Source organism: Sturnira hondurensis, unplaced genomic scaffold (assembly GCF_014824575.4).
Source record: "Sturnira hondurensis isolate 20B ecotype Veracruz unplaced genomic scaffold, ASM1482457v3 Scaffold0013515, whole genome shotgun sequence".
Taxonomy (NCBI): domain Eukaryota; kingdom Metazoa; phylum Chordata; class Mammalia; order Chiroptera; family Phyllostomidae; genus Sturnira; species Sturnira hondurensis.
The window spans coordinates 1,073,343-1,096,720 of NW_028086146.1; the positions used below are offsets into that span (position 1 = coordinate 1,073,343).

Genomic DNA, 23,378 nt, shown 5'->3' on the forward strand with positions numbered 1-23,378 from the left:
CTTTCCAAGGCCTCTATTTTCTTTAAGGATTTAAAGATTTTTTCCTAATGTTAAAAAGTCATGTACCTACTCCACCTACAACAATCCAGTACATAAATCTTACCACAAATATTTAGGGCAACACGATCATCCTGCAAGGTACCCTACAGATTTATAAGTTACAACCAACTCATTGACATGTCACTGGGTTGTTTCTGGAAAGGAGACACAGGGAAGGCTTTTGAGCTACTTGTAGTGTGCTGTTTCTTGATCGGAGTGCTGGTTACTCAGTATGTTTAGTTTGCAGAAATTTAATGTGCTGTACACTTAGGAATACTGTTCTGTATGTACAGTGTCTTAACAAAGTGTTAGGAAGTTATTGGGCAACTGGCTGTGACTTCTAGGGAAACTGAGCACATGTGGGATGTGGGGGGGGGGCTGTAAGTGATCACATGGGACCCAGAGTCACTGTGACCCATTGAAGAAGGTCAGGCCTTCGGGGTGGCTATAGTCAGACCTCTGGTCTGACTCTGCATTTAGTCACTGCTACTGTTAGAAAGACTTTAACAAAAACCCACACCAACGTAAAACTTAAGAATCTTAATAAGAGATGTCAAAATGAATTGAGAAAACACATGCTCAACTAAATCATATAGAAGAGTTGAAAAGATGGAGAGACTTTTTTCTAGGTGGAAAAGTTAATGTTGTAAATATGTCACTCTATCTCCATTAAATAGAAATTTAACTAACTTCCGGTAGTGTCCTAATCAGGTACTTTTCTATTGTATTTCAGGTATGATACTGAAGTTTATCTGGAAGAATAAATGTGGGAAAGTTCAAAAATATAATTTTTAAACCAATTATACTAATACAAGGGGCTTATTTTATCAGATATTAAAATAAACCATGGAGTCACAGTGATTAAGCTGGTGTGGAATTGGTAGAGGAGAGGTCGCAAGAGAGAATCCACAAATAAATCTTGAGTATTTGTGTTGATATACTGCATAATGAAGATGGAAATTTAAAGCAAACCATGGGGAATTGACTTCATTTTGTTTCTTTCTAGAATTGGTGTTTATCCATTTGCTTAATAAGTAGATTAATAGAGCACCTGAAACAGACAAAACTAGCTTCCCCTGTTACAATAGTTTATTCTGTACAAGGTCTGTGCCCCAAGCATTCACTATGTCAACTGACCTGAAATAACTTGTTTTTCTTACATTAAGAGACCTCTTGTAATAGCAATGTACGTTCTAGGTGGGGCAAGGAGGTCGGATCTTGTAATAGGGGGAACAAAAAGGCATCTGTGTTCCTTCTGTTTTGTTTTGAATTCTGTTTTTATCTAGTATTTCTCTTCTTTACTGCAGTGATTTTCAGCTTGCAGCACATGGGTGAACCACAAGAATTTTTAAAACAGGTAGTACCTGACCATTGAGTCAAGCACACTGACCTCTTTTCCTTCAGATTGTCAATTTTTTTAAAAAAGCCAACACAACAATAAGTGTCAAGGGTGAATGAATCAAAATTATACCTATATTTTTGTTAGATTGGCAAAAAAATATGAGTACATTTTTTGGTGTGCTACGGAATTTTAGTAGTTTGTTGATGTGTGCCATGAGATGAAAAAGGTTGAAAATTGCTGCCCTACTGTATACACTTCAGAAAAGAACCCAGTAAATACATGCTAAATTACTGAAATTTGCTCTAATTTTTCTAACTTGTACATATAGGTCTGTTGTTCTGTTGAGCACAAGAGGAGAAATAAAGCAGTTGAATATTTCAGATTCATTAGTACCTCTGGGATTAGCCAAACCAGCTCATCTTTATAACAAAGGTTTGTATTTGTATTCTTCTATGAGGTTCTTGTAATGCCAGCTCATTTTTTATGGTGGAATGTAGGTACCAGCCCATTTTCATGAGCTTGTTTTGCTAGAGTACGTATCATGAAAATTCTTTCTAAATAAGGAGACTGTGTTAGAGGAAGTGTGTTGGGATGTGGTTTGCTATTTAGGACATAAGGTGGGTGGTAAGCATTTATTTGCTGACGTAAGGAAGTGTAGTTTTTTTGTGTTTTGTTTTATAGCCAGCCAACTTTGTTTTGTTCACCTCTGACATTATCTTGCCTAAAACTAGGAGATATACAAATTGAACTTTTCTTTTCTTTTTTTTTTTAGGGAGTACCATATTTTTGGGATTCAGTGGAAACTCTAAACCATCATGGACTAAGCTGTTTACCAGTCCTGCTGGACAGGGCCTGGGGCTGCTGGAACAGTTCATACCTTTGCAGCTGGAGGAATACGGTTGCCACAGAGTCGGCGCTGTCCACAGGAGAGACCTGGAGCTGTTAAAGCAAATTTCAAAAGCACATTAGAGACTAACTGTAACTTAAGTGCTGGGGGAAAAATGTGAACTAACTTATTTAATTTATGGCATTTTAAAATGACACTGTTAACCCAATGGAACCATTTTCCTGTTTGATACAGAAGGGGAGAAAAGAGTTTAAAGTGATTGCTTGAATACCAGCTCATGCACCTTCTAGTTGTACAAAATGTTAAGGAATTTATTTGTATTTTCTAGGCTGGTGTTTCTTTTATTCCTCACCTTCCACCCCAGTGTTTTGTAGAGACCATAAGCAGTGCTTCACCTCCTGTATTATGGGATGTCATGTGGTCTGGTGGGGTGGGGGCTTCTGGGAGTCAGCCTGAGTCCCCGAGAGAGTTCTGGCTCTTCGTAGCACCTTGGATACTTGAAGTCTATTGCTCAGTGTGTCATGGACTTTGGGTCAGCAGTTGACTTGGGTGGCTGCATGTTCAGCGATGCTTTGGGCCCCAGTTCTGGGCAGCCTTTGAGTATTTTATATGATACCGAATGATAGAGATTTAACTGGCAACTCAGGCCCAGCTCATGCCCTTTTTTGCCTGGACATGTGCTATTTTTATTCATTTGTATGTCGATTCCTTCTAAGAAATCAACTTTCCAACAGGAAGTACATTGGGACTAAAGGGCTTTTAAGGATCAGACATCCCTTTGGTCTGTGACCATTGGGCAAAAATTTGACCTACACCAAGGTCTGAGGTTGTGGGGACCATTTTTGCAGCTTTAATCCTTAACCTGTTTTGACTGTACATTTGTATTTAAAATGCAGAGCTGAGCTGAATATTTAGCCTTTTTTTTTCTTTTTTAAAAGAAGCAGGCCATTTTCCTGAACATTAAACTCATCATTTCAACTTGCACAAAAGAAGTCTGTTCTTAGAGTTGCTCCTGCATCCAGGTTTTTTGTAGTTGTTTTTGTGTATAGATTTTTTAAAAGCTTTTTCTGCTCACCATCCTGCCAAGAAAACTGCAGAAAGCTTAATGATACCCCAAAATATTGCACTCAGGGGGAGAAAAAAGGAAGAGCCTTTTAAGGGTCCTGTCGTAGAGGGAACATTAAGAAATGAATGTCTTCATAGCCTTAGAGGAGTCAGGCACTTTTAACACACTTGTTAGAGCCAATTTTAAAAGGTGCCACGATGGCCTATTTCCCTTCCCCTGGGTGCGCGCACCTCCCGTCAATGAGGGTTGCGTGTGGCAAGAGGAGATTGGCTCCTGGCCTGGGACACAACTGCACCAAGAGTCAAGAAGCATCAAAATGCCTTTACCTTCCCCTAAACCCACAGTGCACGGAGTGTGGTGGAAGAATGGCCGCAGTGAGATAGTAGGAAGTGTGTTCAGGCTGACGTTGGCAATGAGTACAGACAAAAATTACTTTCGTCTACCAAGAGCTATGGCTGATGGCCTCTCCCTTGTGTCCAGGAGAAACTGCAGAGCAGCTCTGTGACTTATGTTACTTTACAAAATATGCTACCTCAAAGTGCCACCGATAAACCTTTCTAACTGTAAGTGCTCTTCCTAAGGGCACAAGTCTTAATCAAAGTTTAGGGGTTTTTTTTTGTTGTTGTTGTTCTTTATTTGTTTTGTATATTGATGAGTGAGATCTTACCTTTTAAATATATTATTGGATCATGGTTCCTGAAGGTGATTAGTTCGAATGTGTGTGTGTTTTTTATGACTTAAATATTTTTATGTGTGTTTTTAGAGTTTGGCTCTTTAAAGATTTGGAGAGAATATGTAATACAGTTCTGAGGCACTCAGTTTTTCTGATTTATATGCTAAGTATCAAGTCCTAAGTTAAATAAATAAAAATATGTGTGCATGTATTTTTTATATGTGTGTCTGACTATCTATCTAGCAATCAATCGGTCAGTCAGTCTATCACTTTTAAATTCCATATTCCAGCCATAAAGAAGTTACCAGCAGAAATTAGAAAGGGGGAAATGTCCACTAAGCGGATTTTCTAAGACTAAGCTTCAAAAGCATAGGAATTATTCTCTGATGCAGAGACACTCAACTTGGGCTGCATAATTGAAATCACTTGGGAGCTTTAAAAAATATGGCGGCCAGGGTGCTACCCCACCCCCACCCCCTCCATCCAAATTTAATTGGTGCGGGGTGCAGCCTGGGCCCTGGAATTTTTTAAAAGCTCCCTGGTGACTCTAACCTGCAGCCGGGTTCAGGGACGGCTGCACTGGGATAATAGGCCCACTGTTTTGCTTCGGTCTGTAATTTTTTTGTGATGAAAACAAAATTACATTTATCTATTATTTTTATTCGCGATTCCTGTGTTACAGAACTCCTAGCCCTAAACAAAGCATTTTACTATCCTTTTTTTTTAAATAGAGCTTTTAGATACAGTTTTCAGTCCTTAATTGCCTCAAACCCTTAAATTGGACATCTAAAGTAATATACACATTTAGGCACCTGGGAGCTGGCGATCTGTTTCATTTCCACTGAGAAAATATATTCAAAGGTAATGTCTAAGAATTGGTTGAGCTCCAGAAATGTGGCCGTCCACAAATGAGCCAGCTGATGAGAAACACAGGGCCCTCTCATAAGCCAGCAAGTCGGGTTTTGAGTCTTTGCTGTGAGATTCCTGCCTGTCCACCTGGACCAGCATGCCATATATTATCTTCAGAGGCTGGAAGAGAGTGCTTGTGAGAAGATGAAAGGCAGACACACGGTCTCACAGAAGAAGACTCCAAAGCAACCGCTAAGCTGATGTTTAGACATGGACGGGGCTGGTCGGGGGGAGTATTTATGACTCCTCTGTTCTCTAGTTTCATCAGAAGAGAACACATCCTCAAGCCATTAAATGCGTTACCCTGCTTTCAGGAGGGATGGGATAGGAGGTGGTGGATAGAGGCTTGAATGTTTCGGATAACTAGGTGCTCATTCTTTGAGAGATGAGGTAATGTTTGGACAAGCCCGGTTGAAAGGCTTTTCAGTGAGCAGGAATGCGCTTAGTTAATTCAGTGAGTGTTTGTTTTTTTTTTTCTCCAGGTGGTCCTAGCAGTTACATATTTAGATTCCACTGTGACAGTGTTTGTTGTTTTCATGTTGCAGCATTGGAGTTCATCCTCCAGAATTCTCTCTGGGTTCCGGATACTTAGGATATGTTTAATAACGAAAAATTCCCCTAGAGGTGTTGACTGAGTGGGAATACTTGGGTAACAGATTTGTATTACTGTTGGTCTTGCTTGGTCATAGTTCAGTCTGCTAGAAATGCGAGCAGACATTCTGGACTGGACCAAATTTTCAGCTTAAGGTCGGAGAGGAAAACATTAAGGAAAGGCTTCCCCACTCCCTGTTCACAAATGACAAAATGGTGCTCATGTCTCGCTGGATCACTGGAGTCCTTGAGAAGATGTAGAGGTTGTTTTTTTTTTTTACCCTAATTTATCTTCAACATGAGAGAGAAGCTGAAAAAAGGATGCTAATTTGGCACTGGTGTTTTGGGGAAGGGCGTTCACACTTTTTTATGTGATAAAATTAGAGAACGACTGAACTATGACATACACGAGGGACTGTGCCCCACAGGACATCCCAAAATACCAGCCGTAGCAAGCAGCAAAATGTTGTATGTGAAAATATGACAAAGAGGTGGGAGAATAACTTCATAGATTTGCTTTTTAAAATTCCTAAAGATGGACAATGTGACTAGTTTGGATGTGGAAAGCGATAACTGATTTAAAGCCCATTCTGAGACAAGCCGAGGGGTTGCCACGCTTACCCATTCAGGCCAGACCTGTCCCCGACTCTTTGTACCAATTTTGAGCTTCGAAAGCCTTTTACATCTTTAACTACAACATATTGGAAAAAGTCAAAAGAGTAATTTATGATGTGAAAACTACGTCCATAAATAGTCACATGGGAAAGAGAGGCACACTCATTTGCTCGCCTGCTGACCGACGTCCATGTTGCAGTGGTAGATTTGAGTAGTTGCCACGGAGACTATATGGCCCGCCTGCAAAGCCTGGAATATTTACTACGTGTTCCTTTACTGAAAAAGTTTGCTGACCTGATCTCAGCGAAGGGTATACTGGTGTTCATTGTACTGTTCTTGGAACTTTCCTAAGGTTTGAGAATTTATAAAAATAGAAGGTTAAGGAGAAAACTTGCAGTTTGAATCATCCAAGGTGCTTATTGGAAAATGCAGAACTCCAAGCCTGCCCTGGCCAGGTAGCTCGGTTGGTTATGGCATCTTCCCCATTTGCCAAGGTTGTGGTTTTGATCCCCAGTCAGGGCACATACAAGAATCAACCAATGAATGCATGAAGAAGTGGAACAGAATCCTAAGTCACAGCTCGGACTGGAGAATTGGCGTCTCTGGGGTTTGAAGCTGGCAATAGCATTTTATGACAAGCTTCCTAAGTGTTTCTGAGGAACAATAAAGTTTGAGAACCCCACAGTGATGAACCCCTGTTATTTCTTTCCCTCTTCCTTAAATAGAGAACACATTTGAACAAATCTGAATGTTGTGTTTTTTTTTAAACCCCAGTGGCTCCATTCTCCACTGTTTTCCCCAGAATTCTTTGTGACCAGTGCAGGGCAGGTCTGAGGCACAGCATGCATGGTATATGCCTGGTACTGGGACAAAGGTTTGGGGCCCGTAGTGAAGTCCTCTCTCCGTTGTGTCTGAACTCTCACTGTCAGTCTGATTCCATTAGTTAGTTACAGTTATTCCTACAATGAAATCCCAGCCGTCCTTCGTTTTCTGTAAGTTCTTTTTATTATTCTAAGGAGTTTAAAGGAAAATGCCGATAGAGCCACATCAGGCTGTGCAGACTAACAAAGACATAGGCTTCTTAGCTTTTAGATATACCCACTTTAAAGTTTTTACAGTTTGGGGGAACTCTACCCACCTTAGTTACTTCACATTCATCAAAGCACTGATTGGTAATTGTAGATTTTTTTAAAGGTAGGATCATTTATCCCATACAATCAGTTTACTTTAGAAGCAAAGCCTTTCAATACATGAACTTCATGGCAGAGGTGGGAGGTGGTTGGATGGACTTGGGGGATAATAAAATTGACCTTTGCCAGGAAAGAGGGTGCTGCACTGCCTGGGAGCGCCTGGCAAGTTTACTTTGTCCCACCAACTTATATTGATCAAAAACACCCAGTTCTTGAGGGAGGAAGGCTCCAGTCAGATAGGTTCCTGATGGGGGAGAAGGTAGGATTTGCAAATCTCAGGAGGCAGGGAGCATCAGTAGCTCCCACGTGGAGAGGAGGACTTCTGACAGAAGCAAGACCAGCCAAAACTTGTCCCCTTCTCAAATGTACATGTGAGTGGTCAGAGGATTCGAGACAGGGAAGTAAGTGCCTGTACAGTCTGCTGCTGTAGGTGTGTGTGGTAGATGCTTTGGTCACCAACCTTAGTTGGATGCCAGCTAAGGCTCTTTACCAGGGGTGTCACTTTTGAGAGGTTTTCTACTGCAGATCCTCAGCTTTCTCATCTATACAATGGGACTACTAATATTTTTGTAAAGTTACAAAGGGCGTTAAGTTAAAATAGTCATGGTGCCCAGACGAGGCTTGTCATTGGCAATACCTGGGTGGTTAGTCCCAGGTAAAAAAAATCAGTTTTCCAGACATCTGTGAATTCTAATTCAGTCATTTTTCAAGGGCTGAGGATTGGAAAATATGCATTTTTCAAAACAAACTTCCGAGATTATGCCAGATTTGGGAACCACTGAGAATACCCTGTGAAAGCCCTTGCCCTGCTTTTAACACATTTCCCACACTCAGTTGTCGGTGTCTCGAAAACAGGACCTCAGGCCAGGCGGTGCTGGCTTAGGGAGCTGGCTCGAGCACTCCCTGAGGTTTGCAGGCATGCCCTCAGTAAACCAGCCGTGTGGGCTGGAGCTAGGAAATGTGGAAAGGCAACTCTGAAACCAAAACATGTGGCTGCACCCCGTTCTGCAGCTGCTGTGTGCAGTCTTCTGTTCCTCATTCTCGGCAGGGAAAACCTCAGTTCAGCTAATAGTTTGTCTCTTCCAATCCCTTTTACCGTAAACTAACACAGAGTTAAAAACTCATTTCTTATGAGCTCTCAGTACTTTAACCAACCACATTTTCACTCTTTCTTATCAAATAGGAAATATGTGCACATGCAATGAAATGGTTCAAAGCCGATTCATATGACAAGCTGAACCTGGCTTAGAGGACTGGGAAAACTAATGCCTTCGGCAACCAACTTTCCCATGTTTCCGCACCCCATTTCTTCCTGGTTGCACCTCCATCCCCTCCTTACTGCCCAGGGTCCACTGCTGCAGCCTTACTACACCAGGAAAGACCACATTCCCAGACCTCGTACTTTTACTCCCCACCACTGCTCACATATTCTGTGTTTGACATTCAGGACCCTTAGCTCTTGCTAAACTAATTCCAAGTCAGGTCAGTCCTCACATCTGAAACAAATTTCCCTCTTAGGTAACCATGCTATTTTTATATCTGTTTACAGTGTCTGTAATGTGAAAACTAATATGTTGCTGGAAGTTTTGCTTATCTGATTTGGTTGTTTTTAAAGCAATTTTGCCCTCCTGCGTACTCCACCTACGTATGAGGCTGATGCCATCCGTCAGAGAGGAAGTTACAAACCTGGAAAATCCACAGACTGAATAAGCATTTACTGGGTAATAGAGTCAGTACCATCTACAGGATACGAGTACTTGTGTTGGAACGGAGTCCCTCCTGATCATCCTCAGGAAGGCTATGGATAAAACTGTGATTTTGCTCCTGAACACTGAAACTACACAAGTAACCCTACCTGGCTTGGAAACATATAATCCATTTGGATTCCAGACCCAGGGTCTTGGCCACAAGAAAGCGTACTTATCCCAGCATCTTCCTGGAAGCTGTGTTCTGTGAGCACTGGAAAATCTTTGTTTGCAGTGTCTTGCATTTCTGTAAATCACCTTTTTTAATAGCTGAAAGGAAGAGATTTAGTAATTATAGCTTTCCTTTGTTGCAGCTTTATATTGAAAACATATGCCAGCCAGGCTAAGTAAGGATCCAAGTGGATAAATGATACATAAACAAGATTAGGAGTCACGAGGATTAGGGGCTTCCTGCACAGTTTCATCCAGAGGAAGAAAGTCAATTACAAACACATTTTTCTCTGCGTGTGAAGGGGGAGTAAGTTTATTACATCGACGATCTCTACAGGGTGGGGAAAAAGTTAATTTATAGTTGTTTGTAAGGAAAATCATACAATAATTAATAAATAATAACAAAAAATAAACTTTGTATTTTGAATACTCAAAACTGTAAAGCTCCTCCTCCCCCACACTCTGTACTTTCTGGCTCTTGTTTCCAATCCCTTAAAGTTAGTTAATTTGTTGATTTTAGTTATACATTTTTAATTTAATATCTAAAATAATTAGATTAAATTATTGATAAGTATAATTATTAGATATTTGGAATAGTCAACTTCTAAATTATAAACTTAATCCCTATATCGCTGCTACATATCTGATTAAAATAGCATTTTATTTAATTTTATTTAGTCTTTTATTTTATCTGCTTATAAAAGACATATAACTAGTATGAAGCATAAAGATAACCAGTTTGTTGTGTGGATATCATCACTACAATCTTGAATTTAAAGTCTTTATCACTATGACCTTGAACTTAGTGTTCTATGCTACTGAACTTTAGTTTTCAACACTCTGACCTTAAAGTCCTAACACTGCAAATCTTTATTGTATGTTTTACATTTCATCATTTTTGAAATGTGTATAAAAATATGTATTGTGTTGCTTATTAACAAAAGATTCTTCACAATGTCGGCATAGTCCAAATTTGTAAATCCTGTGTCTGTTTTGTTTCTCTTTTTCACACTTAACTATGTGGTGACATAAATTTTATGTTAAAGATAAGTAGGTTTCCCTGAAACACGATTTTGTTTTGTAATTATATAATTGAGAGTTTGAAGTGCACTTCACCCAAGTGTCAAAAACCTCATAATTTAAATGCAGATTTTGGTTCTGGTGCTGTTACAAAAATTATCTTGATGAGGGCTGCATAGAGACTATTATACTGGTTTGTGCGGTGGTAAAAAGCAACAACAAAACTCAGGACACTTGTTAAATATGGCAAGGCAGACTCTATGGAAAGCGGCTATTACTGTGGAGTTTTGTACTAGGACACACAATTCAGCTCAACTTGGAATACAAGGACAAATGGAGATGGATAGCCAAGGAGCAAGGTAGGGATTGGCGGATGGCAACTTACCAGGAGGAAGCATTGGGTTTGGAGGGATTCTGTTCGCCAGGAATTTTGCTGGCAGCAGATCCAGGGTGATAAAATTCTGACACTGAGGATGAGGAATTTGATCAGGTATCAAAGATGAGTGATATTTCCCTAAACTGACCAACCCACCAGGATTCTTGCTAAAACTGGACTAAATGGGTCAAGGCCAGAACCCAAGGTCAGGGGCCTAGTCAGAAAGAGGACCCAGAGGAGCCTGATTTATGTTTAGTCAGGGAGAGAGTCTTTGTGGGTAGTAGGTAGAGTGAAGTTAAGGGTGAAGTTAAGTTACTCTTAAACACCATGGGGAAGGTAGCTATTTAGATGTACACACTTTCTTGGAATGAGTTTCTAAGTTCAGAGAGAAAGGGTTTAGCCTTTGCAATTAGACTAGTGTGAGTCAAATTGCCTTGAAACGGGCTGTCACTAGTGAATGTTAAGTTTTCAGGTAACGCATGGAAAAGAACAGGTTATAAAGGGGGAGGAATCCCCATTATGGAACATTACGGGCTCTGCCATTCTTTATAGTTTTTCAAAGCCCAGGACTTAAAGTGTGATTTTTAGGCCATTTCCATTGGAACCGTGGGGTTTATTGTTAAATTGCAGATCCATGGTCTCCATTCTAGATGGACTGAATTAGAATCTTTGGTCAAAACCCAGAAATCTGCATTTAAATAAGCAGCCTAAACAGTAGAATGAAACGTGGCACCCAGAAATAGTCCACTTGTTGCAAAGGTGGTATTACAATCAATGGGAATAGGATGAACTATTCAATAAATAAGGAATAATTGGTTTTCCACGTGAAAAAATGCAGTTAGATCCCTATTTCATACTATTAAGAAGAATAAAATTTATATGGATTAAACCCTGGCTGGTGTAGCTCAGTGGATTGAGCTCGGGCCTGTGAAGCAGAGGGTCACCGGTTTGATTCCCAGTCAGGGCACATGCCTGGGTTGCAGGCCAGGTCCCCAGTAGGGGACACATGAGAGGCAAGCAAACATTGATGTTTCTCTCCCACTCTTTGTCCTTTCCTTCCCCTCTTTCTAGAAATAAATAAATAAAATATAAAAAAAGAAAAATATTCATATGAATTAAATATTTAAGTGTGACAAGTAGAACTATAAAACTTTTAGAGAAAATGTACAATATATTTGTGACATTTGAATTAAGAGGATATCTTAAATATATTAAAAAATAACGAACCCCCCCCACCAAATTTCTACTAGGTTGCATTTAATTAATTTTGTCTGACAAAAGATACCGTAAACAAACTTGGATATTTGTAACAAGTATAACCAGCAAAGATTAGTATCTAAAATAGATAAAGATCTCCAAATCATTAAGGAAAACAAAAGCAAACCAAGGAAACATTGGGAAATATTAACCATAATCAGGTCATGGAATGGAAAACCTGAGAGTCAGGTCTAACTATGTGAGTATTAGGGAAATGTCATTTAAAAAGTGAGATACCATTTAAATAGTTCATGAGTATGTAGAAAAAATGAAATTTTTGGATACATTACTGACTGGAAAGTAAACAGTACAAATGCTTTGGACATCATATGGCAGTATCTGATACCTTTGTATACAAGCAACCCTAGTTAGATGGATAGCTATGAATTTCTTGCTCTTGCATGCAAGAAAACATGTGTGGAGATATTTGTTTCTGTGTTTATATGGGCGAAAAACTGGAAATAACCTTCATCGCTGAGGGACCACATAAATACATTATACTTACTCACACATTGGACTGCTATACTTCGGTTAAATGGAATGACTATTGCCTAACTATCAATACAGATATAACTAGAAATGTGATGCTGGGTAGACAAGGTACGGATGAATACATATGAAATAATACATGATGATTATGAATACAAACCTATTGTTGAAGGCACCTGATCCAATTTCCTATCTCAGATTTTCTTTCTACTCTTGCCAACCTAGGAGATTTGTTATTTTGTGTTTAGATATCAGAATATTGAGGCTAAGTAGTCTTCTAAAGAGCATCTCATCCAATCTTTTTCTTTATTTTGTTTAAAAAGATCTTCTAAAATGAACTTTTGATTTTAGAATTGTTTAAACTTTATAGAAAAATTGTGAAGCTAGTGAAGAAAGTTCCCACATACCCTGTATCTGCTTTCTCCTATTATTACCATCTTTCATTAACTGGTACTTTTGCTACATGAACTAATATTTATATGTTACATGACATTTATGTTTTATTCAGATTATCTTAGTTTTTACCTAGTGTCCTTTATGTATTCTTGAACCCCGTCTAGGATACTATGTAAATGTATTATTTCTTTATTTGTTTCCTCAGGCTCCTCTAAGTTGTAGCAGCATCTCAGACTTTCCCCTTTTTTTTCTTATAACTTTGACAGTTTTGAGTTATATTGGTCAGGTATTTTGTAGAATGTTCTTCACGGGAGCCTATTTGATATTTTTCTCATGGTTGGACTGGGCTTGGAGAAGAAGGCCATGGAGGTAAGTCGCATTCTCACCACGTGGTGCCCAGAGTGTGTATTATCAACACAGCATCACCTTTGATGTGATAGCCTTGATCACCTGGTAGAGGTGTGTTTGTCAGGTTTCTCACCTGCAAAGTTATTCTCTTTTCTCCCTTCTTTCTGTGCCATACTTTTTGGAAAGGAGACGCTAAGTACAGACCCACCAGAATCTTGTTAAGAGAATTGTAGCTCAGGGAGATAGAGTAACTTGCCCTAGGTTGTGGAGTTTATCATACCTAGCCCAAGGTACAATTTGGGCCACAGTAAGAGGATTACTTAATGTACAGTAATTTAATTTTATTTTCAAATTAAACAATGTGATTCAATAAATTTTTATTTCACATAAATTTTACATTTAATTTGCATTTAAAATTAAGGTTAAGGCAGTTGATTTAGCACATACACAGTTTAGCTTCCCCTCTGCTTAACAACCCTTCTCCTCAAAATGTAGAATTATTAGATCATTTGTTTTTCGTATTAACACACCCAGATTTGAGCTCAAAAAGAATGAAGGAAAATGTATACATGTTGGAACCTAGGAAGGGACTAGTTCAAAGAGCAGGAGCTAACGTTCCATGGGGACCAGAAACATATAGTGCAACCCAGCCCCTAACCCATGCCGCCGGGGCAGGAGATCCCGGGGTCCAGGATCTTTGGAACATGGTCCGGGACAGGACAAGAAACGCACGTGCAGATGGATGTTTCATCTGCTCCTGGATTCCTTGCCTCTTCAAGATGAGGACTGTGGATGGAGGCCCAGAGGGACCTTCTAAATGCTGGCTCACACTCAAGAGACCCAGATCCAAAGACCTGAGAGTGCACTCAAAACAGCCACGGGGACTATACCTGAGAAAGAAGAAAGGTAGCGGCAGTGTGAAGGTGTGAGGTATAAAATAACCGATGAACAAAGGATGCAGTAAGACATTGAGCACAATTTTTAAAAAGTGCTTTCCTTAAAATAACAAATGTGACGGTATTTGTGTTTGCTTGAAAACAAACTGGAGGTGCAATACTCCATAAAAACCTGAAAGTTATGAGGCAAAAGAATTTACTGTGAGGTTCTTGTCTTTATCAGTAAAGAGATACAGACAGACTTTGACTTTGCCAATATATTATAAATGTCAGTATGTATGCTAACAATAATCAAAATGCATAACTTCCAAGCTAGAAAGTGAAAAGAAAGCAGCTGAAGAACCTATTTAATGAAAGAGAGTAAAAAAGAAAAAAAAACCCAGAAAGAATGAATAACAAAAAAACCCAAATATGGTAGAAATCAATTCAAATATATTGATAATTACAATAATTCAATGCAGGTCACACTCACTTTTCTAAATAGTAGACACAGAAATCTCTGTCTGGATTAAAAAATAAAATCTATAGGAGAGTAGATCTTAAAAATTCTCATAACAAGAAATATAATCGACAACTATGTTTGATGACAGATGTAGATTAAACTTATTGTGATTATTTTGCAGTACATATTTCAAGTCATTATGTTGTACACATGAAACTAATATAATCTTATATACCAATTATACCTCAACTAAAAAAACACACCTGTAAGTTATTTATAGGTAGACACGCATTAAACAAAATAATGTAGAATGATTTAAAAATGACATGAAAAAGAAAATTATATACTAACCCCCAAAGTTGATACAACAATATTAATATTGCATGTTGATAGAATATTATCGACAGAACACTAATAGAATGTTAAACAAACAATGCATTGGAAAAAGGGAAAACATGCAATGCTAGGAGGTAGTGGAACAAGGAGGAGAATCCCCTTCAGACGCTGATAGATCAAGGAGGCCAAATGCAGGAGCCAGTTACCCCGATGAATTCTGAAAGTAGGACGTACTGACTTGTTCTCCAATTCAAGAACGAGGTTGCAGCCCTCCACTGGCTTTACGGTCTGTGACACATATTTCCCCTTTGTTTCTTAAGGAAATATTTTCAGTTCTCCAAACGCACCACATGTTCTCTCATCTTTAGGCTTCACGCATGCTTTTCTCTCTACCCGGATATTTCTCCTCCTCACTGCTTTTCTTGGCTGGTGCATGCCTTCCCTCCACTGCCCCGAGTTCAACTGTCATATCCTCCAGGAAATTGTCCCCATGCCAGGGACGCCCAGAGCACCACACACTTCTCCCACAGCGGCCTGTGTAGTTCTGCATGTGTTCCTTGCCTGTTACTTCTTTGCCCCCCCCCGTGCAAACTAAGCACTCAAGGACTTGGGCTATGCTCTTTTCTCTATTGTGGCATAGTGCCTGGCGCAGGATTTGCTTCTTGAAGTAAATAAATCAATGGAGGAGTGAGGTATATAAAAATGTAATAAGACCACAGATGGAGGAGTTAACTTTACCTAAGGAGATGACTTCGAAGAGGAGGTGACATTTAAGAAAAAAGCTTGGAGAGTGAATAAGGACGAAGGCTGTTCCAGGTACAAGGAACATTGTGAACAAATGCCTGGAGGCCAGTGAGAGCAGGGCATGGCAAGGAATATTTATCAGGCATATTTAGTGTAGTGGGAACATATGTGGCAGTGAAGAGGGGGAAATGAACCTGAAAATTAAAATTGGGGTTTCTATATGGAGCCTGGAATGCCATGCTTTGGAGTATAAACTTCAATTGGCAGGTGAGATATACTGAGGACATTTAAACAGAACAATTGTGGTAGTTATGAGAACTATTCACAGAATATTTCCAGTTCTTACTTCTAAGCCTGTATTAGAATTGGGTTTCCCTGCATTTGAAGTTACCCAGGACCACACAAATTACTTTGACTATTGCTAATGACATGTGTCAATTCTGGGTAAAGAATTGACAAATTCTTTGACAAATTGACAAATTTAAGAAATTTGTTGTTGACCCTTGTCCTGCCTTAGCCATTATGGAAGCGTGAGCCCTGGCCCTTGAGTGAGAGTGGCGTAGATGAGAGCCTCAGCTATTTTTTAGGGAAGACGCTAGAACACAGTGGTTATGTGGTATTGCAGCATAACCTTGCCTGTTTTGGTAAGGATAGGATTTGCAGGATTTTTTCTCCAAATCAGACACCACTTGGATTTGAGGCTGGGAGAAACATTAGGAGACCATTCCTGCAGGGCTTTTGCAGTAGGGAAGGTGAAGAACAGACTGTAAGCATGGAGACAGGGACGGCACTGATTTACTCATATACGGATTTCTGGTGCCTGGCACCATTCCTGGAATAAAAGAGAGGAAAAGGGAGAATCCTTGTTCTCATGTTTCATAAGGTTGCTTAGTGTTCTCCCAGAAGATCTGCCCAAGTCTTAACCCCAATTACCTGTGAATGTGACCTTATTTGGAAATAGAGTTTTTGCAAATGTAATTAAGTTAAGAATCTTGAGATGAAATTATCCTGGGTTTAGGATGGGCCCTAAATCCAATGACTAATATTCTTCTAAGAGACAGGGTGGGGGGAGATTTGGCAAGGAGACAGAGGCGGAGTTCATAAGAAGATGGAGGCAGACTCCAGTTATGCAGTTATAAGTCAAGGAATGCCCAGCATTGCCAGCAGCCGTATCACATAGGGAGGGGGAAAAGAATGGATTCCACCTCAGATCCTCCAGAAGGTAGTAATGATACTCGCCTTGATTTTGGACTTCTGGCCTCTAGAACTGTGAGATAATAAACTTCTAGGTGTTCTCCCCGCTCTGTTGTTTTAAGCCACTAAATTAGTGATCACTTTTATAGTACCCCTGGGAAATCAGTACGAGACTCGAGCTCCACGTCTCAAGAGGAAACAGCGCTAGAGTAACATTTTCAGCTATACTGTCTTCTTCTGTCCTGTATTCCACCCTCTGTGCAGGAATAAGACTGATTCGTCTGATCTGTGAGATTGGGGAATCCACTCGTAGCCGCTGATGTCCTTCTAGGACAGCCTGTGGGGAGTGCATAGGCTCTTCTACTCATCATTGCTTCTATTAAGTATGCAAACTTGACTGATGGCCCTGCGCCTGTTTTCTAGAAGCTCTCTAGGCTTGAGGGGTGCAAGGCAACATACAGCCCTCTGTGCAGGTGGCTGGGCACATGTGTGCCTTGCAGACTGTTCCTCCAGATGGACTTCAACTTTGGAGGTGTGTGTGTAGTTAGTTACTCTGAAGGTGTGAGGGCCTGGAGGGCACGAGGATGAGTTTCTGTGTGAGTCATAAGTGCATTACAACACACTGCTTCAAACTCCTATTAATATTTACTTGGTACTTAACCATGATGAAGAAGGGATAGCTCATCAACTCCAAGTTTCCACTGGTTGCAAGACTCCCCATTATTGTATGTACTATTAGGTATTTTATGTGAAGGAACAATTCCAGCTTCTCCTACGGTTCCCAGGATTCTGCCTGCAGGCTCTGGGGCAAGTAGGGTCACCAGGAGGTGCCATCCTTGTCACCGGAAACTGCAGAGGAGGAAAAATAATTTTCCCTCTCCTCTTGATGCTGAGCACTCGGCTGAGACTGCCCCCTGCCCCACTTTTTTTTCTCTAGAGCATCTCATAAATGTATAAACTTGTCTAGGCTAAAAGTTCTCCACTGTAACTTCAGTTCGCTACTGTAATTTAAGATTATCTTTGGGAAGTTTAAGCTGATTATTTAGCCTTTTTAAAAAAATTGTTTATTGAGAGAGAGAGAGAGAGAAAGAGAAACAGATTTGTTGTACCACTGACTTATGCATTCATTCCTTGCATCTTGTACATAGCCTGACTGAGGATTGAACCCATAACCTTGGAAATTGAACCTTCGACCCTGGTGTATCAGGAAAATGCGTTAACCAATCGAGCTACTTGGGTAGGGCTGCTTATCTAGCCTTCAAACAAAATTTTATTCACCTGAGGTCTCACAGTAACCCAGTTCCATTTAAGTCTGCCTAGTCCCGCCACAAACCCAGGTCGGTTTCTTAGTCCGACCCCGGACCCAGATCTGCTCTAGCCGGTTTAAGGCCCAACCTGGAAAAATAAATACTCAGGTTAAGTCTGAAAACTCATCACACGAACACTGTGGAGCCAGGATGGAAGAGGGACTCACCCACCAGCTTCAGAGGCAGCCAGAAAGCAGTGAGCTGAAGGGGCTCAGGAGGTACGGATCGCGGCCTCCTCGCTTGTTGCTCCTGCACACCATCCCGGGAGGGGGGAAGGGGTTTCCATTGGCTTCTTCTTCTGACATCAGAACGGTGAAAAGACAACTGAGGCATATTAAAAGTTGTAACAGTTTATTTGGGCAAAAAATCTATTCAAATCAGGAGGGGCCAAACTGGAAGAAGTTAGGAATGTTCCACTACAAAGTGCTTGGGGCGAGGCTTTTATAGGCAGGGAAGAGGCCGAACCAGAGTCGGGACATTATGGATTGGCTATAGCTTAAAGCCTTGTTGGCTATTTGTGATTGGCTGTTCTTAGTGTTTTGATTTTGTAACCTTGAGACATTTACCCCATAAGCTTAGGTTTTGGTTTGCTTGTGTAGGCTGTCACAGCATGACAGCCACCTTAGTTTCCTGGCTTCCTTGTTTAACTGAACAGAAGGCATGGTTCAAAACACTGGTCAGGTCTCCTTCAGCGTCTATCGTACATTCCCTCAAACAAACCCTCTCCCCCATCTCTAAGCTCTTGCCTTCTATCACTCACACCTATCTCTTGTCATTTCCTTTTGCCTTCTTTGTTTTCACCCCTTCTTGGGCCAAAGGTTTGTTTGTTCTGTGGAAATAACAAATGCTTGATTTCCCACTCATGAAAGCTCTGGGGAGAGTTAAATCTGCAGATGTTTGTGCGTGGTGACAACCCCCACTGGCAGATGCAGTAACAGTACTTTTGTTCAGGAACTGGCTGCACTGAATGGTGCCAGCTGAAGGGGAATCCCAGGAATTTGCTTTCATGTAGATCAGACACTTGAATCCGTTGAAGAGTGGGCCCTTTTCAAGCTCTTCTAAGCTCGCATGAAGCCCAGAATTCGCCTGTGCAATCTGAGAACTCTGCTTTCACCTGGTGTGGCTGGGCGTAGTGGGTGTGGAAGACAGTTGTTCAAAAGGAAGCTCTTTGTTCATCCTGACTCGAATCTGTTTCATAGAAAAATTTCTATAGAAATTCTAGAAAGAGAAAAAAAAAAAACTGGCTTAGCCAGAGAGCAACATTTGCTTTATTAAACATTCCAGTGGCTAGGTCTGTGGCCGGTGGGGTAGCCAAGCCATAGGAATTCCAAGGAGCACAGCACTTTTAAAAATTGGAGCCCTATGTCTGGCCACAATGCTAATTGTTTCACATCAGCAACTTGGTATATAGTGCAATGGGGATTTCAATGAGTTCTTTGGTCAGAAAGAGCTAGTGTTCATTCAACAATGTTACACTTTAGGAACTTAGTAGAATGGAGCTTGGGAAAGTAATCACCGGCATCAGTCTGGCCTTTCATTGTGAATCGCTTCCTCTTCCCGGCTTCTGTAGTAGTCAGATGCTGAGAGTTGTAATCTTCTTGGGGTTCTCCTGTCCTAGTTAAGGAAGGACACGGTGTAACCTGGGGCAGCAGATATTTGAATGCAGTAGTATAAACAGCTGCCATGGGAAACAGGCATGGAAGTGGAAGCTGGTGGTGATAGGAACAAAGCCCCAACATGCCTGGGTTAATTCGATTTACAGGAATCAACAGAACCTGGAAAAGAACCAAGTTGTGAAGCTTTTGTTTGGAAAGTTTTACAGGCTAGCCAGAGCTAAATAAAGCTTTTCCGTTGGTATTTCAAAACAAAACATTGAACAAAGCAGAGGGTGCCTCTAACTTTCCTTTGCTACTGGCCGGGGTTTGAGTTCAGCTAGAGGACGAGTGAGCTGGATGCAGAAAAAGATGCAGTCTCTTTGAACAACTCAGGAATCTGTCCCATCCCGGAACATGCAGCAACCACTCTCTGGGCACACGTGGGCCCCTGCCTGGGCAGCTTTGTCTACAGGCTGGAAACGGAGGCTCCTGTGAGGTTGTCACTCATTCATCCTGTAACATGGGTCACAGAGTGATGAGCAGCAACACACATGGCTGGCTTTGCCTTTTGTTTTATTTCCACCCAGAGAAATGGTTATATAATAGTCAATGCAGGGTTGGGTGTATTTCTGTTGCCCAAGGCAAAAGCCAATTAGTTAATTTTTCCTGATTTTTAAATTGTGGTTTAATATTTGCAGGACTCACTATAATTTGGGGACAATGTCATGTTGACACAGGAAGTGTAAGGGATGGGAATGCATACTGAGGGTGGGCCCAGGCACCTCCCATTCTTAGCTGCCCTCTCTGGCATGGCCACCAGAGGAAGGTTTAGTCTCGTTGTCCTCCTCTGTGCAGTGGTGATGTTAAAAATACTGATTAAAAAAAAAGTCAAGTGAAAAACTGCATGTAAATGTAAACTGTGAAGTTTCCAGGACTTTGTATAGTGTCTATTCCCTAAACACTGTCATCTCCCCATCCCCTCACCGAGATTGATTTATCTATGCATCCAACAATATTTATGGAGTCAGAATACACATGGGCACTCGGTAGTTTTTGAAGGAAAGAATGTTTTGTGGCAAAGCATAATCATGGTCCTCTACAACAAAGGTTGGCAAACTGTAGCCCACACAGGCTTCTTCTCCTAAATGAAGTTTTATCAGAACACAGCTACACCCAATGATGACGATGGTTTCATTTTTTGCTGCCATTGCAGAGGCGAGTAGTTGTAACGGAGACCACCTGACCTGCAAAGCCCCGCATATTTACTCTTTAGTCTTTTACAGAGAAATTTTGCCAACTCCTTCTCTACCTCCAAACTTCTCTCCCTTTTCCTAAACAATGCATCCACAAATGTTTCTAGAATCATATTTCTCAAAATGTGTTTCAAGCAATAGCCATTATATGTGCTATTCCTTCCTTGGTTAGAAAGTTCAGGAAATAGAAATTTATAATGTATAGTGTTAAGTTTGACAGTTAAAGAAAACCTGTATAGTTTTGGTTCAGTAGTTTCAAATTCATTTGAATTTGAAAACTATTCTTCTTCTTCTTCTTTTTTTTTACCAATTAATGTTTAATGGAAGGACGTTGCCACAGAAACACCTTAGGAAATGTTACTAGATCAGTCAAGGTATGTGTGCCAAGCATTTGTCAACTCTTGTTTATTTTTTATTTTTATTTTATTTTTAATATATTTTATTGATTATACCATTACAGTTGTTGTTCTATTGCCCCCCCTTCATTCTCCTCCACCCTGCACACCCCCCTCCCCCACCATACCCCCCCTTTAGTTTATGACCACGTGTCTCAAGTTCTTTAGATTCTATATTTCCCCCACTATTCTTGCCCTCCCCCTATCTATTTTCTACCTACTGTCTATGCTATTTTCTGTACCTTCTCCCCCCTTCTCCTCCTCCCACTCCCCTGTTGCTAACCCTCCATGTGTTCTTCATTTCTATGGTTCCACTCCTGATCTAGCTGTCCTCTTGGTTTGCTTTTGTTTTAGGTGTGGTTGTTGATAACTGTGAGTTTGCTGTCCTTTCACTGTTCATATTTTCCATCTTCTTTTTCTTAGATAAGTCCCTCTAACATTTCATATAATAAGGGCTTGGTGATGATGAACTCCTTGAATTTGATCTTATCTGAGATCTGTGTCAACTCTTGTTTCGACCTTACTCAAATGACTTTCCAGCGACGGCCTCCGTGGTTTCTACATTGAGCCCTGACGCATGTGAGATGCGACTTCAACGATGCTTTTCTTGTGTGGCCTATAAAGTAGTTAAGAGGAAATTTCACAGAGAATTCGAGTGAGAGTATTTGTTTTATCTTCCAAGAGATTGCTTAGAGGATGAAATTTAATCGGTCGTGTAGATACAAACTTGATTATTATACATCACTCTGGTCCTGATTTTGCCATCACACTTACGTTATACGTTTTGTAGTTGCTCCACAGTCCTGGGATATTCTGGGTTTCTTCAGCCTTTGTTTTCTTTTTCTTTGCTTTTCAGAGGTTGAAGCTCCTGCTGACATATGCTCAAGCTTCAAGATTCTGTGCTCAGCCTTATGTGGCCTATTAATGCATTCTTCATTTCTGTTCCAGGGTTTTTGACTGCTAGCATTTCTTTCTGATTCTGTCTTAGAATTTCCTTTTCTCTGCTTACTTTACCCATCTATTTTTGTATGTCGTGAGTTTTTTGCATTAGAGTCCTTAGCATATTATTAATCCCAGTTGTCTTAAATTCTTGGTCTTAAAATGACAGGTCTAATACTAGGCCTTACTCCTGCCATATCTGAGTCTGGTTCTAACAATCACGCTGTCTCCTCAAACTGTTTTTTGCCTTTTAGTATGCCTTGTGTTTTTCTTGTTGTTGCTGAAAGCCAGGCGTCATGTACTAGGTAATAGGAATTCCAGCAGATAGGCTCTTAGTGATGTTGAGGGTAAGGTATGGAGAGAAGGGGGCGTGTAGTGGGGTCCCATGTAGTCCTGCCATCTGCTCTCAGTCTTTTAGTGAGCCGGTGTCTGGGGACTGTGAACTTTTCACCTCCCCACACCCCTCCCCTGCAGGCAAAAAAGAGCTGCAGTTGGGTACTTCCCTTCCCCAAACTGGTTAGGCTTGACTTGTAGTTTGTTCAGTTTTTGTTGTTTAGATGGAATGACAGCTTCCAAACTCTACGTGCTGCGGTGGAAACTGGGAGTCCACGTCATATTGTATGCCGCCTGGGCCCTAAAAACAAAACAAGCCAGATTTCACCTGTAACTTTTGACTCCTTGGGGTCACTGAGAACACACAGGTGGTGGGCCCCACCCTCAGAGTCTGATTCATTAGGTCTGTGGTAGAACCTCAAAATCTGCATTTTAAAATAAGTACCAAGTGCTACTGCTGCTGGCCCAGGCCCACAGTTTGAGAATCTCTCCTTTGGACTTTATTTAACAATAGTATAGTTAACTCTCTAGGTCAGAAATTAAGGGTGGCCATTAAAAGAACAGAAGCTATGTATGGCTTTAAAACACAGAGAAGGAAAGAAGAATGTGTGTAACAATAAGTACAACAGAAGGCAAGAAAGGAGAAAGCATAAGAAAATGAGGAGGAGCCCTGGCTGGTGTAGCTCAGTGGATTGAGCGCGGGCCTGTGAACCAGACGATCACGGTTCGATTCCCAGTCAGGGCACATGCCTGGGTTGCAAACCGGTTCCTTGCAGGCTAACTACCAGCAGGGGATGCACGAAAGGCAACCATACATTGATGTTTCTCTCCCTCTCTCCTTCCCCTCTAAAAATAAATAAATAAATAAAA

General features: G+C 40.8%; 1 protein-coding gene across 2 annotated transcripts in view; it reads left to right on the forward strand.

Annotated features, from left to right (window-relative positions):
- Positions 1–4,185, forward strand: part of CEMIP2 (cell migration inducing hyaluronidase 2) — a 73,548-nt gene extending 69,363 nt beyond the window's left edge. For both annotated transcript variants that reach the window (XM_037061679.1, XM_037061678.1), the window contains exons 23-24: positions 1,710–1,813; positions 2,154–4,185. In XM_037061679.1, coding sequence (XP_036917574.1) covers positions 1,710–1,813; positions 2,154–2,350 — 301 coding nt within the window. In that variant the 3' untranslated portion in view covers positions 2,351–4,185. The remainder of the gene's footprint in view (positions 1–1,709; positions 1,814–2,153) is intronic.
- Positions 4,186–23,378: the final 19,193 nt, after the last annotated feature.